Genomic DNA, 12224 nt, shown 5'->3' with positions numbered 1-12224 from the left:
GATGGAACTGCAGCTCGCCGGCGGCCACCCCACATTTGTGAAGGAGGGGATAGGGCGACCGTTGATGTCGTTTGAACTGTCGCCATGCACTGCCACGCTCCAGAAGGTTTTCCCCCCATCTTGTTCTTCCTCCACGCCGCTATGATTAGCCGTCATGGCCAACACTACCAGCCACTCCTACTCTACCTCTATCAACAAGTTCCCCTCCTCTTGGAATGCATTTTGACATGCTAACTTGGCCATGTTCACCGCCGAAGCTCGCTGTCCAGTCGTCACCCTGCTGCTTCCCTGCCACTGCCCTACTGAGATGTCATAACCGAGAGGAAATATGGAGGAGAGAGGAGGGGGGAGGGAGGAGGAAAAATGTGATGACTGGACTGCCATGTCAGCCAATATCACCTTTGCCTAGTCGTCATTTTATACCCATTTTAACCGTTGGATGGGTTGTTATACCCATTTGTGATCAAAGGATATGAATCAGATTTGAGGGAGGCAAGTAGACTTTTTTTTTAGCAATAATGGTTTATGGGCGTATTGGCGCAGGGCCGCAGGCCCATAGAGGAAGCGGGACTCTCCTTCCCGTCTTCCACGTACCGATAGCGCCCCGCGTCATTACTTCGTCTTCATCGCTGCCTTCCATGCTAAGCATAGAAACGCATCACACTTGCCTCCCGTGGCTGTCGCGATCGCTGATCGCAATCGCATCGTCGCCGAAACGACACGAGCAAATCAACGCGAAGAAGAAAAGAAAAGAAATCCTCCCGCTTCGCTATAAAAATCGCCCGCTTCCCCCGTCGTCCGCTTCAATCTATGCGGGCATCATCTCTCTTCGCGGAATCGGTGTTCACTACATCTGCTGCTGCTGGTCGTCGTCGTTGTCCTCGTCTCGCCGCCGTTCCCGTTACCCTCTTCTTCTCCACCGGTCGCGGCTCGCCGGCGATGGCCGAGGAGGCGCAGCAGCCACGCGGCGTGAAGGTGGGCGGCATCCACGACGCGCCGGCCGGGCGCGAGAACGACCTCACCACCGTCGAGCTCGCCCGGTTCGCCGTCGCCGAGCACAACAGCAAGGCCGTAAGATTTAAGAACACCCGCCCCCCTTTCTTTTTTCCCCTTGTTAATTGCGTGGATCGCCGTGTGGATTGTGGTAAAAATATAAAATACAATAAGGGCATGTTTAGTTTCCACGTAAAAATTTTACAATAAAGTATTAAATATAAAGTATTAAATATAGGCTAAAAGAATAATTAATTATATAGATTGCGATTAATTTATGAGACGAATCTTTTAAGTCTAATTGCTTCATGATTCGTCCATGTGACCGTAAATATCTACTAATGACTGATTAATTAGGCTTAATAAATTCTGGTTTACTGACGTATTTTATAATTAGTTTTTTTTAGTGCCCGAACACCTCATGCGATACCTTACATAATACTTGATGTGATATGCTAAAATTTTACACCCTTAACCTAAGCACCCCCTAAGCTAATTGCAGAACGCGATGTTGGAGTTGGAGAGGGTGGTGAAGGTGAGGCAGCAGGTGGTGGGCGGGTTCATGCACTACCTCACCGTCGAGGTGAAGGAACCCGGCGGCGCCAATAAGCTGTACGAGGCCAAGGTGTGGGAGAGGGCGTGGGAGAACTTCAAGCAGCTCCAGGATTTCAAGCCCCTCGACGACGCCACCGCCTAAACGTAAAACATCAAATTCAAACCTCTCTTTCGTTGATCGTTTCTTGAATGAATCGCCGCGCTTTGTGCTTTGCGAATTGCAAATGGTTCGTCATCATTGGCAGGAGGCTGATAATTTAGGTGCTGATAATTTCAGGTACATAGATCATCGTCCGGCTGCTGAATCATCGGCTTAAAGCAGAGCCATCCAGTGATCCAATTATCTGCTACTAGAACATGTTACTGGTCTTGCTGGAAGGTGTAATATGATGAATAAAACCTGCTGCTTTGCCGGGTCATAATAGACATATCACTTCTGTATTTCCTAGTGCAATACACAACATTTTCGCAGTCTCCTTGTGTTCTTGGCCATGGCCAAGCTTTGCTTGTAAATTGTAATAAGTTTTCACTTTCACTTTTCACAATTTCATCATACCTGTATCACTCTCCTTTGGGAGAAGGAAACAGTCTTGGCTGCAACAGCCCTGCAGCTCACTGTTTCAGTAAAATTCAGCACCCTGAGAAAGTAGGCACAGGGAATACAGCAATGGACAAACAGACAGGAACATTGCAAACTATCATAAACTGGAGATCAGATAGGATGTACAACTGATGAATCTGTCTGTCAACATAGTTGCTAGCTATCGATCGATAAACCTCTGTAACATCCTAAACTACTGCAGCTTCAGCAGGTACACATATTATACAAGATCAGCTACAGAGTTAAGCTGGGCTACAAGGATGTACAATAGACAAAAGTCATGTCTATCTATCAGCTTCTTAACCTAAAAGGGGCAAGTTATCATTCTTCGTTGTCATAATCCTCATCCTCCTCTAACCTATGGTTTGAAGACAAGGCAAACTGAACAGGGTCCATGGCCATCTTGGTCAGCTCAGGCAATTGCCATCCTAGAAAGTCTTTGGTCTTCGCCTCTTCGTTCACCTCCGAAACAAGTGGTCCTGAAGAGGTTGTAACCACACCTGCTGCCGGAGCTGGAGGCTGGACCTCCAGTGGAGCTGAACCCTCATCATCATAGTCAGTAAGCTCTATGTTTAAGTCAATGTTCCTTAGAGAAGCTCTTGCGTTGCTTAATGGGGTAGCCTCCTTTGTTTCAATTGCATCTGTACCATCAACTGAAACATCTACCTTCAGCTGAGAAGGCTTGCTAAATTGACCTGGAGGAAACTCATGGTTCTCCTCAAATTTTTCGTAAGCGGAAATAATCTCCCTCTCAGACACACGCCCACCACGTCGGCCTCTTCCCCGACCCCTCCCACGCCCTCTACCAGTGCTTGTCTGGCTTGCTGCCTCCTGCATGCATACAACCTTATTAGCAAATGAGATGAAAATCAAAGGTGAACGTTTTAATTATGTATGAACGGAATGACTGGAGTAAAGAATTCTTTCAAGTGCTGATACAAATACTAATACTAAGAATGCAAAAGGGACAGAAATTGTGAAATGTGCAACATCCACATAAAGGTAAAGATAATGGAGAAACTAACATTTCTTGTCCGCTTTGATTCCTCTTCACTGTCATCTTCAGCAGTTTTCCTGATGAATTTCAGCACTCATTAAAGCTTGCTGAATAAAAATTGATTTGAACATCAGACACTATTAAATGAAAAGGTTTTTACCTCCTTTTGCCAAGTTTATCATCAACACCAGCATCAGATGTACCCATGTCTGGAACTTTACTGACGACATCCCTCAAGAAATCGTAAACATTATAACTATGTATGCACTGTTTCCTGAAAAAAAGGAGGCAAAATACTGGATTTCATGATCTGACAACAACACATGCTTAAAAATGCATTCTAGGATCAAGGTACAGGAACAGATTATGACAACAGCACACAACTCAGAAACTTGCAAAAGAGCATGACGAGTAGATAGCTTGAAAGAACAACCTATGATTAACAAAAACCTAATGACAAGGAAAAAAAGGTTCTCAGGCATCCTAATAAAGAGTCGTTAGATTCCACCTATAGCTCCATTGACTCAGAAAAAAAAAACATGGAAAGGTCAACAAAACTTACAAATGGGAAGAACTCAGAGTCTTGACCCCTCTTTGCACTGTAATGTCATATGTCCTATTACACAAGTCTTGCAGAAATAATTCCAATGCTTTTGCTGCAACAATGGACAATAATGAAATATATGTAAAGTGAAAGCCTGAAAGATCACATCATACATTAATAAAACAAATCATAATAAGTTAAATCAAATCAGATGGAAACGGAAAATATGCTTGCCAACGTGTCAAAGTGCAGAATATGCTTAGCTATGGATGGTGCCAATCTTATGCCAACGTTAGAGATATATCAATCGAAGAAAACAAAGAAGCATGCTAGCAGAAGAGAAAAGAAAGCACCCAAGTGCAAACAAATAAATTAAATCTATACCTTGCAATGATATTATTTTGCATGGAGCTATTTTATCCTTTTTTACATTCACTCATTTACCTTTTTATCTTCCTCCAGGAAAGCTAAATATGGGCTCACATCCAAATGTTTTTACTTAATCCATACCGTGCCATAAAGCCAAATTGTCTGTAATATATCCACTTGATTCAATGTTCTTTAGTGCTGCACCATGTGGACACCGGTTCTCCCGCTCCTACACTCTTCTCCAAAATCTCCCTTCTCTAGTTCCCCTCACCCTCACCAAATTCAACCCCCATCATATCTGACTGCTCTTCCTATCCAACCAACAATGCCAACCCCATTGCTCCCCAACTTCTGCCACCATGACTCACGCAAAAAAAAAAAAGCGAGGTGGATATCAGGGGAATAAAGAAAACATGGCCATGCAGGCTCATACAGGATCGGTTGATTCTAATATGGCAGAGATGTAGACTAGGTCGCTAGAGATGAATCCAAAATAAAGATGTGGTGGTGATAGTGCACCTGACATGCAATGTGAAATTTGAAGGAGAATGGGCTTACATGATTAAGGATGGTGTGAATGACACAGGGAGTAAGTCTACAGTACATGTACAAATGCACTTGATTTCAATATTACAACAGCCCAAAGTAAGACCTAACATACTTTGGTAGTAAGCCTGCCCCCCTCCCCCTTAATCAACAATAATTGCCAGCTTTGATCTATGTCTTCCCTAATACAATCAATAATGCTTTGCAGGCAGTATGATTTGTAATCTAGAAACCGAAAAGATCGATTATCATTCAGAACATGATTTCCTGTTACATAGACTCCAAGGCTCATATGTTTTGGCCTCTAAAATATAAGCTACTTAACTCTTAGTGGCAGAAAGGAGTGCAGTTTGTAGCGAAAATAATTATGAGCCTCTAAACCGAATACTAATAAGTTACTGAGAGTTAAATAGCTATATAATAAAATAAAAGGAAGATTAAACAGAGTGGAAAACTCACACACTAGAACAGGTACAGCTAAAGCAATCTTGCCAACATCTTCATCTGCTTGCATGATTTTCTTAATCCGAGGCTGCAACACATGACAGACATCAAACAAAATAAGAATATTGTCTGAAAGAGCACTGGTAACAATAAAAGAATCTGATTCATGCAATTTTTATAATTACAACTAACATATACTAAAGAGCTCCGACCATGTCAACCTTAAGGGCATGTTAAATGAGATTATAAGCATTAGCCCTAACATATATAAAGAAATGATTCTGCATGTCCTTGTAAGAGCAAAGGTTAATTAAGAAAGCATCTCCTCAGAATGCATGGCTTTAAGCATATAAGGATTTAGCTACAACTTGTTGTACAGCAGACCCGCAGCAAGTAGTAGAATTCTACATGATACCATTTTGCTACAGTGCAGAGGCCAAAAGGATAAATAGTGCACTTTTATTCTATTTAAGGACTCCATGTGTCTTTAACAAAATGAGGGAACATCCATGCAAGGAAAAATGCACATTACATCAAATATATGGATCTAAGCATCTAATTCGGATCAAGAGGTACATGATTGGTGGTCCGTACTAGCATTAGAACTGTAAAACACACATTGACGTTTCTTTACTATTAATAGTGATGATTAGACTGACGTATTATTGAACAAATCATGATAATGTATTATTTAGTAAAATGTTAATGCATATGGGCAACTAATTTTTCCCATGAAGCTCAGGAGCATAACCTTATTTAATGATCACAGTTGGAGGTGGGACCACATGGAACAGAGTCTATTATTACAAATTATGCAAATAAGCAGCAAATTAAACCAAAATTTCTCACATCAGGCATCCTCATACATGACAAATGTACGAGTACTGGATTTAGGAATCCCCAAATACTCACTGGCTACCTCACATCATAATTACCAATCAGGCTCCAGAATTCTGGATATGTGTATCGAATAAGCCAGTTTCATACAGAATCACACCCACACAAAACCGCAATTTCATTACTTATCTCACTAAAGATACCGTTAAAACAAAATAAAAATATATATCATGCTCGCAAACAAACATAGAAAATAACCGGCAAATTACAACAAAAAATAATTCCTAATATGTGGATGGGCGAAGCCTAACAAGGGAGATAAAATGCAAGACATGCACCATAATTTCATTGCATCAAATTGTTAGCAAAACCTAACCACCGAAAACAAGCGTGCATGCAACAAACACATCTCAGGCAAAAGTGAAAAAAATAAACATACCAATCACGATCGCAGAATCTATATACACGCATGCAGGATCTACACCTGAACAACAATTTCTAATCTGAAAAAAAAAATCCGCGCATATATGAACCATACCGCGGGGAAGCGGGTGTCCAGCTTCTTCCTCATGGCGTCAATCCAGCGCCGGGAACACCACCCAACGGCAAGGACGACCTTCCCCGGCGGGGAACACGGCGGCTGCGAGCTCGATCGATGAGGGGGCCGGAGCGGAGGAGGACATCGAATCGGAGAAGAAAACCACACCACATTAAATAGCGAATCGAATCGATTTGTGATTTGGGGATTAGGGTTTCCGTTACTGGATATTTAACTTTTTTTTCTTTGCGGAAATAAATAAATAAAAAATTTTCCACCCTAATTTGCTCGGCCAGTGACCCTGACCCCGGCCGAATCGGGCAAAGCGAGGCGAGCGAAGCAAACCCAACCCCCACCCAGAGAGAGAGAGAGAGAGAGCCTCTACACGAGACCCGTTCCGTGGACCCGGTGCATAGACCGATCCACCAATGTTGTGGGCCCCACCCAGACGGGTCTACACTACACCGGCTTAATCCCGTGGACCGGGTCCACCGCCGTGTTCTACAGTGACCTCAGCGCGCGGATCTGAAGAGAGAGGAGGAGGGGAAAGGGGGGTGTGGGGCCCACGTTAGCTTGGACTCCCCCGCGTTGCGCGTTCGGGTACACGTCAGCCGTTGGTTCTATCCATCCACACCATCACACCCCCGAAGCGGAGATGGTGTGGGCCCCACGTTAGTTTGGTGGGGGGGGGGGGGGGGTGGCGTGACGTGAGGGGGCTGGCGTCTCCATCCACCGTCCGTTTTCGGGGGCTCCGGATGGATCCGACGGCTGGGAGCGCGTCTCGTGTCCTTCGCTCGTTTTGGGCTCTTTGCTTTATCTGGGTTTAGGTGTAACAACCGCAGACGTTTTTGGACGTGCCTCAAGATAAGGTCGCCCCCACGTCATGTTATCATCATCATAATTATCTTAATTCTTTGTTTCTCAACAGAAACAGAACAGAAAGAAAAAAAAAGAAAAATTGCAGATTACATTACATTATTATTATTCATTAATGACACCTCAAAATACATCGCTTGTCGTGTTAATCATATTACAAAATTCTATCTGAACAAAACACCTTAAGTACATAGTCATATTGTACAAATTACAAAAGTCGATCTGCTCTCGATAACTTTACGAGATTGATTGATTCGTTCATTCACAAGGCAATTAACACCTCAAATTTTACAACAACAACATCATGAGCAATAGCTGAAACTTTGAAAGCAGAACTCCAGTCTGTCTGTATAACCAGCAGCAGCAGGCAGCAAAGCAAACTGTTCGATCACATCTCGACAGGGAACCTCTTGTACAGGTCCGGGTTGTCGAGCCTGGGCTTGGCGATGACCTGCAGCGACGTGCTCATGAACGTGACGACGCCGTTGGACTCCATCATGTTGACGTCCTCCGGCCTGGTGCCCTCGGGGAGAGACCACTCGAACTGGTGGAGGAGGTGCCCGATCATGGAGGCGACGAGGTTGATGCCGAGCTGGGCGCCGGGGCACACGCGGCGGCCGGCGCCGAAGGGGAGCACCCTGAAGTCGCTGCCCTTGATGTCGATGTTCTCCTCGATGAACCGCTCCGGCCTGTACTCCAGCGGGTTGCTCCACACCTTGGGGTCCCTGGCGATCGCCCACACGTTCACCATCACGTTGGCGCCCTTGGGGATGTTGTACCCGCCGATCTTGACGTTCGTGCTGGCCTTGTGCGGGAGCATCAGCGGCGTCGGCGGGTGCAGCCGGAGCGACTCCTTGACGACGGCGTTCAGGTAAGGGAGGCTCTGGAAGTCGGTCTCCGACATGACGCGGTCGCGGCCGACGACGCGGTCCAGCTCCTCCTGCAGCTTCTTCTGCACCCTGGGGTTCCTGACCAGCTCTGCCATTGCCCACTCGACTGATATCACTGTGGTGTCCATTCCAGCAGTGATCATGTCCTGAACACAAGGAACATAACAGGGATGGTAAGAACTCACAAATGTAATGGAGTTAGCAGGACAGAAAATTCAGGCACATGACAATTATCGGGATTTTGTTTTTTATCTTCCATTATTATGGTATTCATTTCCTAGTCTGAACAAACTTGATATGCAAATTATCCATGTGCGATGCAAGATAGGGAAATGCATGCAGAGGCATCCATTGAAAGCTTTTGGTAGTTGCCACTAGCTAAGTGGTCTAACCTTTCCAACTTTCTCGCATTTTTAGTAGGTAGATGATTGAAACCATAAAACACAACCTAACTTCCAACTAGAAAGTAAACAGAAACTTTTCCAAATACCACCATACTTCACCAACCCTAAGATAGTGACATGCCACACAAACTATGTACCAAATCTGACTAGAGTGGAAAAAATTCTCCATGACTTTGAGAGATGATATTTAACATGTGTGCAAATAATGTAAAAGTAATTGGGAGAGCATTGATATTAATAGTCCAGTAGGGTATCATATCTGAAATTGGATGACAAAAAGGATAGATACTGATAAGTATGAAAGGAACATCCAACATACCCATAGAAGCCCAATAACTGTGTCGTCACTAAGGTCATACTGTTCTCTGAGAGTGAACAGAGCATCCACAAAGTGCTGCTTGGCACCACTCTCCTTGAGGGCCTTCGCATGCTCATCTATGATCTTCTTGGTCAGCCGATCCCTTCTCTCGTTGTGGGTCTTGTAAAGCTCCTCGTTAAGTGGACACAACCACCTCAAATACCAAATGTACTCAGCAACAGAAAGAGATGCACCGATCTTGATTCCATTGTTGACAATAGTCTTAAACTCACGCCCTTGTTCATCAATGTCACCATTTGCATTCATGAACCTCTTGCCGAAAGCTAGCCTTGTTATATTGTTGAAGGCCACCATAGCAAGGTGATTCCTCACTACGATTGGTTTATGTTCACTACCTGAAAACAGCACATCGATAAAATGACTGTTAGTTAAAAACTTCATTCCAATGCAAATAGACTCTTACCGTGCTAGGTAATTGTTCCATTATTGTATGTCGTGCACAATATACTTCTTTTTCTTTTTTCTTGAGGTAACCCATCATGGCTTTAGGCCAACAAAAAAAAAAGCTTTGCTAACTTATGTACACATGTAAACAAATCAGCTAGTGGATCGATTTGCAATTGACAGTTTGACACCAGGTATTCATAGGATGCATTTGTAGGCCAAAATTTTTTTCCAACAGAGTATAAATAAAGCTAAATTCATTCATTTTTCTAAACAGCCTGGCTTAATTCTTGTAAACTAAATTGGAAAATAGAGAGAAGGCTAGGTCAATGTTGAGGACTACATTGAAACAGCAACACAAATGGAACATAAAATTGGTTGCAAAGTCAGAAATAAGTTGAAAAGAGTCGCTGATAAGCTGTATCAACTGTCAGCACAGTTGAGACAGATGGGCAAAGTACATAATAGCAGCTCATTAATTTTAGTCTGTAAAAACTCCAATGCTATCAAAATGTACAAACATCTTAGAAGAAAAAAAAAAGACTTCCAACCAGTTCAAACAAGGTTGTTGCCAAACATGTTTTTTTTGACTGTCAAACTGGTACAACATAACATCACAAGAGAATGCTTGGCATACCAGTAAGAAGCTTAAACAGCATAGTATTGTTTCAACTAGCAAGGTGTCACATTACAGCAAGTAGAGTACTTATCATGTGAGGAGCTAAAATAGCATGCCAACAACAGAGCAAACTTATATACCAAAAAGGGAATAGCGTAATTCTTGTCCACTAGAGAGGTGTGAAGTGCCTTAATGAACAATAATGCAGAAAGCACCAAACTGTCTTCACTTAAGCTTAAAATAGCATGTGATTACCAACCCCGTGTATACTGGAAGTCATACGAAGCCCACTTTACTATAACTATACCAATTACGATATCTGCTTGACATGAACCATAGCTCATAACCAATAATCCCCAGGGCCAAGGTCTCTCAGCAGTCAGCACACTACAGCAGTACAGCTGGGCAGAGTATGATCACTACCTAGTTTCATGGTACCTACATTTTCAATTCAGCAAGTAAAATCTTAGCTTGGCTCTCTAACAACGTGCTCACCATGTGATCCATCTCAGAGAAATGCACCCACTCACTCGAGGCAGTTCAACTCCTCTTATTAGTTTATTATCCCACCAGATCAAACCAATAGCTAGCATTTCCTCTAGGATCCACTACCAAATCCGCACAGCATATCGTAGCGAAGCCTACGAAATGGCAGACCACGCCTTGGCCATTTCCCTCAAGGAGCGATGCAAATTGAGCACCAATAAGCCTGCAAAACAACTAGTAGTACCAATCGGCAATCGCTGATCTAAGGCAGCACAATTTAGCTGACACATGAGAGTCAACACGACATAACAATTCGTCACCAAACACAAGGACGCCACAACCACCAAACTCATACCAACCACGTTTGCACCAAGCACCCTCTCCTTGCTCAAAATTACACAAAGAACACTAAAATTCTTGAAGCTTTACCTGGCTGGGTGACGGCGCGGTGGACGGACTCGACCATGGCGGTGACCTCGTCCTCGCGGATGGGGCGGAGGGCCTCGAGGCGCTTGGGGGTGAAGAGCTCGAGGTTGCAGAGCTTGCGCACCTTGATGTAGTGCGGGCCGTAGTCCGCCCAGATCAGGTCCATCCCGTTGCGGCTGAAGCGCTGCGTGGAGCGGTTGCGCGGCCGGTCGGCGAGCAGCTGGTCGTTCTCCTTGAGCACCTCCTTGGCGAGCTCCGACGTCGACACCACCACGTTCAGCGACGAGCCGAACCACACCGACACGATCGGGCCGTACCTCTCCGCCCACTCCAGGAAGCCGCGGCACCGCACCGGCTTGATCTGCCACAGGTTCCCCACCATCGGCCACGGCCGCGGCCCCGGCGGGATCCGCCCCAGCCGCAGCCGGTCCAGCAGCGCCAGCGAGATCGGGATCGCCACCAGCGCCAGCGCGAACGGGAGCAGCGACGCGACGTCCATGGCAGCGGCGGCGGCGGTGAACGGCGGCGAGCTCGCCTCCGTTTGGTTTTGGGGGGGGGGGGGGGGGGGGGGGGGGTTGGTGGAAGCGGCGGTGGCGAGCTCGGCCAATTTATACTCGCCGGAAAGCTACGGATTTGGGGGGAGGTTGGCGGTAGGTGAGTGGGCCACACCACACTGATTTTTTCCCCCTCTTTCCCCTCTTGTTTCCACTACAATTTTTTTTCTTGTTTTATTATATATAAACATATAAGAACAAGTTTAATAGTAAAGCCAATTACCCGTTTCAAATTATCTACAATCATCTTAATAGCCAATTTATACAATAATTACCTGTAAACATGTATTCTCTCCGGACTAATAACACTTGTCGTTTTAGACAAGGGTGATATCAAACTTTAGAATACATGTATATATTAGTTTTACAAAGTATTTTAATAAAATCATATATTTGTTAACACTTTAATATATATTGTAATGGAAAATAATGGTCAAAGTTGTTTTTGGAGATCATGCCTTTGTCCAAAACGAAGTATTATTAATTCGGAGGGAATAGTACACTAGTAATATCTGGTTTTACATGTCACACGCATATTACATCTTGTAGTATGTGCTATTATACCTGCCCTAAAGCAGATGCTCACAATGAGCGCACACCAATTCCTATGAATACATGCATAAACCCTATTCTTATGGGCACCCCGAAAGATTGAGTCAGGATATGATGAAGTGAACACAGATGTCTTGCTGTCGATATTTACAAATACATCGCTTACCACTAAGAAAATAATTAACCGTACATATATCAAGTCTAAAATGTGAACTAGTTTCAGCACAGAA

The 12224-nt window shown here is 44.3% G+C and overlaps 3 protein-coding genes across 3 annotated transcripts; 1 reads left to right on the top strand and 2 right to left on the bottom strand.

Moving 5' to 3' along the window:
- Window positions 1-679: 679 nt before the first annotated feature.
- Window positions 680-2224, top strand: LOC4339190 (cysteine proteinase inhibitor 2-like). Its single transcript, NM_001402581.1, has 3 exons — window positions 680-1071; window positions 1496-1692; window positions 1826-2224. Exons 1-2 carry the CDS (start codon window positions 811-813, stop codon window positions 1688-1690), a joined length of 456 nt encoding a protein of 151 aa, NP_001389510.1. The 5' UTR covers window positions 680-810; the 3' UTR covers window positions 1691-1692; window positions 1826-2224.
- Window positions 2225-2226: 2 nt separating this feature from the next.
- LOC4339189 (uncharacterized) lies at window positions 2227-6760 on the bottom strand. The gene is made up of 6 exons (XM_015783826.3): window positions 6425-6760; window positions 5065-5137; window positions 3709-3802; window positions 3307-3420; window positions 3175-3223; window positions 2227-2980 (listed from the first exon to the last, which is right to left on the bottom strand). Exons 1-6 carry the CDS (start codon window positions 6455-6457, stop codon window positions 2471-2473), a joined length of 873 nt encoding a protein of 290 aa, XP_015639312.1. The 5' UTR covers window positions 6458-6760; the 3' UTR covers window positions 2227-2470.
- A 622-nt stretch (window positions 6761-7382) lies between these two features.
- On the bottom strand, window positions 7383-11487 carry LOC4339188 (cytochrome P450 98A1). Its single transcript, XM_015784465.3, has 3 exons — window positions 10892-11487; window positions 8914-9308; window positions 7383-8336 (listed from the first exon to the last, which is right to left on the bottom strand). Exons 1-3 carry the CDS (start codon window positions 11385-11387, stop codon window positions 7689-7691), a joined length of 1539 nt encoding a protein of 512 aa, XP_015639951.1. The 5' UTR covers window positions 11388-11487; the 3' UTR covers window positions 7383-7688.
- Between the last annotated feature and the right edge of the window lie 737 nt (window positions 11488-12224).

Source organism: Oryza sativa, chromosome 5, assembly GCF_034140825.1.
Source record: "Oryza sativa Japonica Group chromosome 5, ASM3414082v1".
In the NCBI taxonomy this organism is placed as follows: domain Eukaryota; kingdom Viridiplantae; phylum Streptophyta; class Magnoliopsida; order Poales; family Poaceae; genus Oryza; species Oryza sativa.
Note: the sequence above shows the minus strand (reverse complement) of the source record. Positions and strands in the feature narration are given on the sequence as shown.

What these genes read in the sequence shown, in the direction of transcription:
- LOC4339189 (XM_015783826.3), bottom strand. Translation starts at nt 6,457, where the DNA reads ATGAGGAAGAAGCTGGACACCCGCTTCCCCGCG. An exon ending in ACTCTGAGTTCTTCCCATTT is followed by an intron (nt 3,421 to 3,708) that starts GTAAGTTTTGTT and finishes CCTTTTTTTCAG; the next exon opens with GAAACAGTGCATACATAGTT. An exon ending in AATCAAAGCGGACAAGAAAT is followed by an intron (nt 2,981 to 3,174) that starts GTTAGTTTCTCC and finishes GTATGCATGCAG; the next exon opens with GAGGCAGCAAGCCAGACAAG.
- LOC4339188 (XM_015784465.3), bottom strand. Translation starts at nt 11,387, where the DNA reads ATGGACGTCGCGTCGCTGCTCCCGTTCGCGCTGGCGCTGGTGGCGATC. An exon ending in CCGCGCCGTCACCCAGCCAG is followed by an intron (nt 9,309 to 10,891) that starts GTAAAGCTTCAA and finishes TGCTGTTTTCAG; the next exon opens with GTAGTGAACATAAACCAATC. An exon ending in CAGTTATTGGGCTTCTATGG is followed by an intron (nt 8,337 to 8,913) that starts GTATGTTGGATG and finishes CCTTGTGTTCAG; the next exon opens with GACATGATCACTGCTGGAAT.
- LOC4339190 (NM_001402581.1), top strand. Translation starts at nt 811, where the DNA reads ATGCGGGCATCATCTCTCTTCGCGGAATCGGTGTTCACTACATCTGCT. An exon ending in CCGAGCACAACAGCAAGGCC is followed by an intron (nt 1,072 to 1,495) that starts GTAAGATTTAAG and finishes AGCTAATTGCAG; the next exon opens with AACGCGATGTTGGAGTTGGA.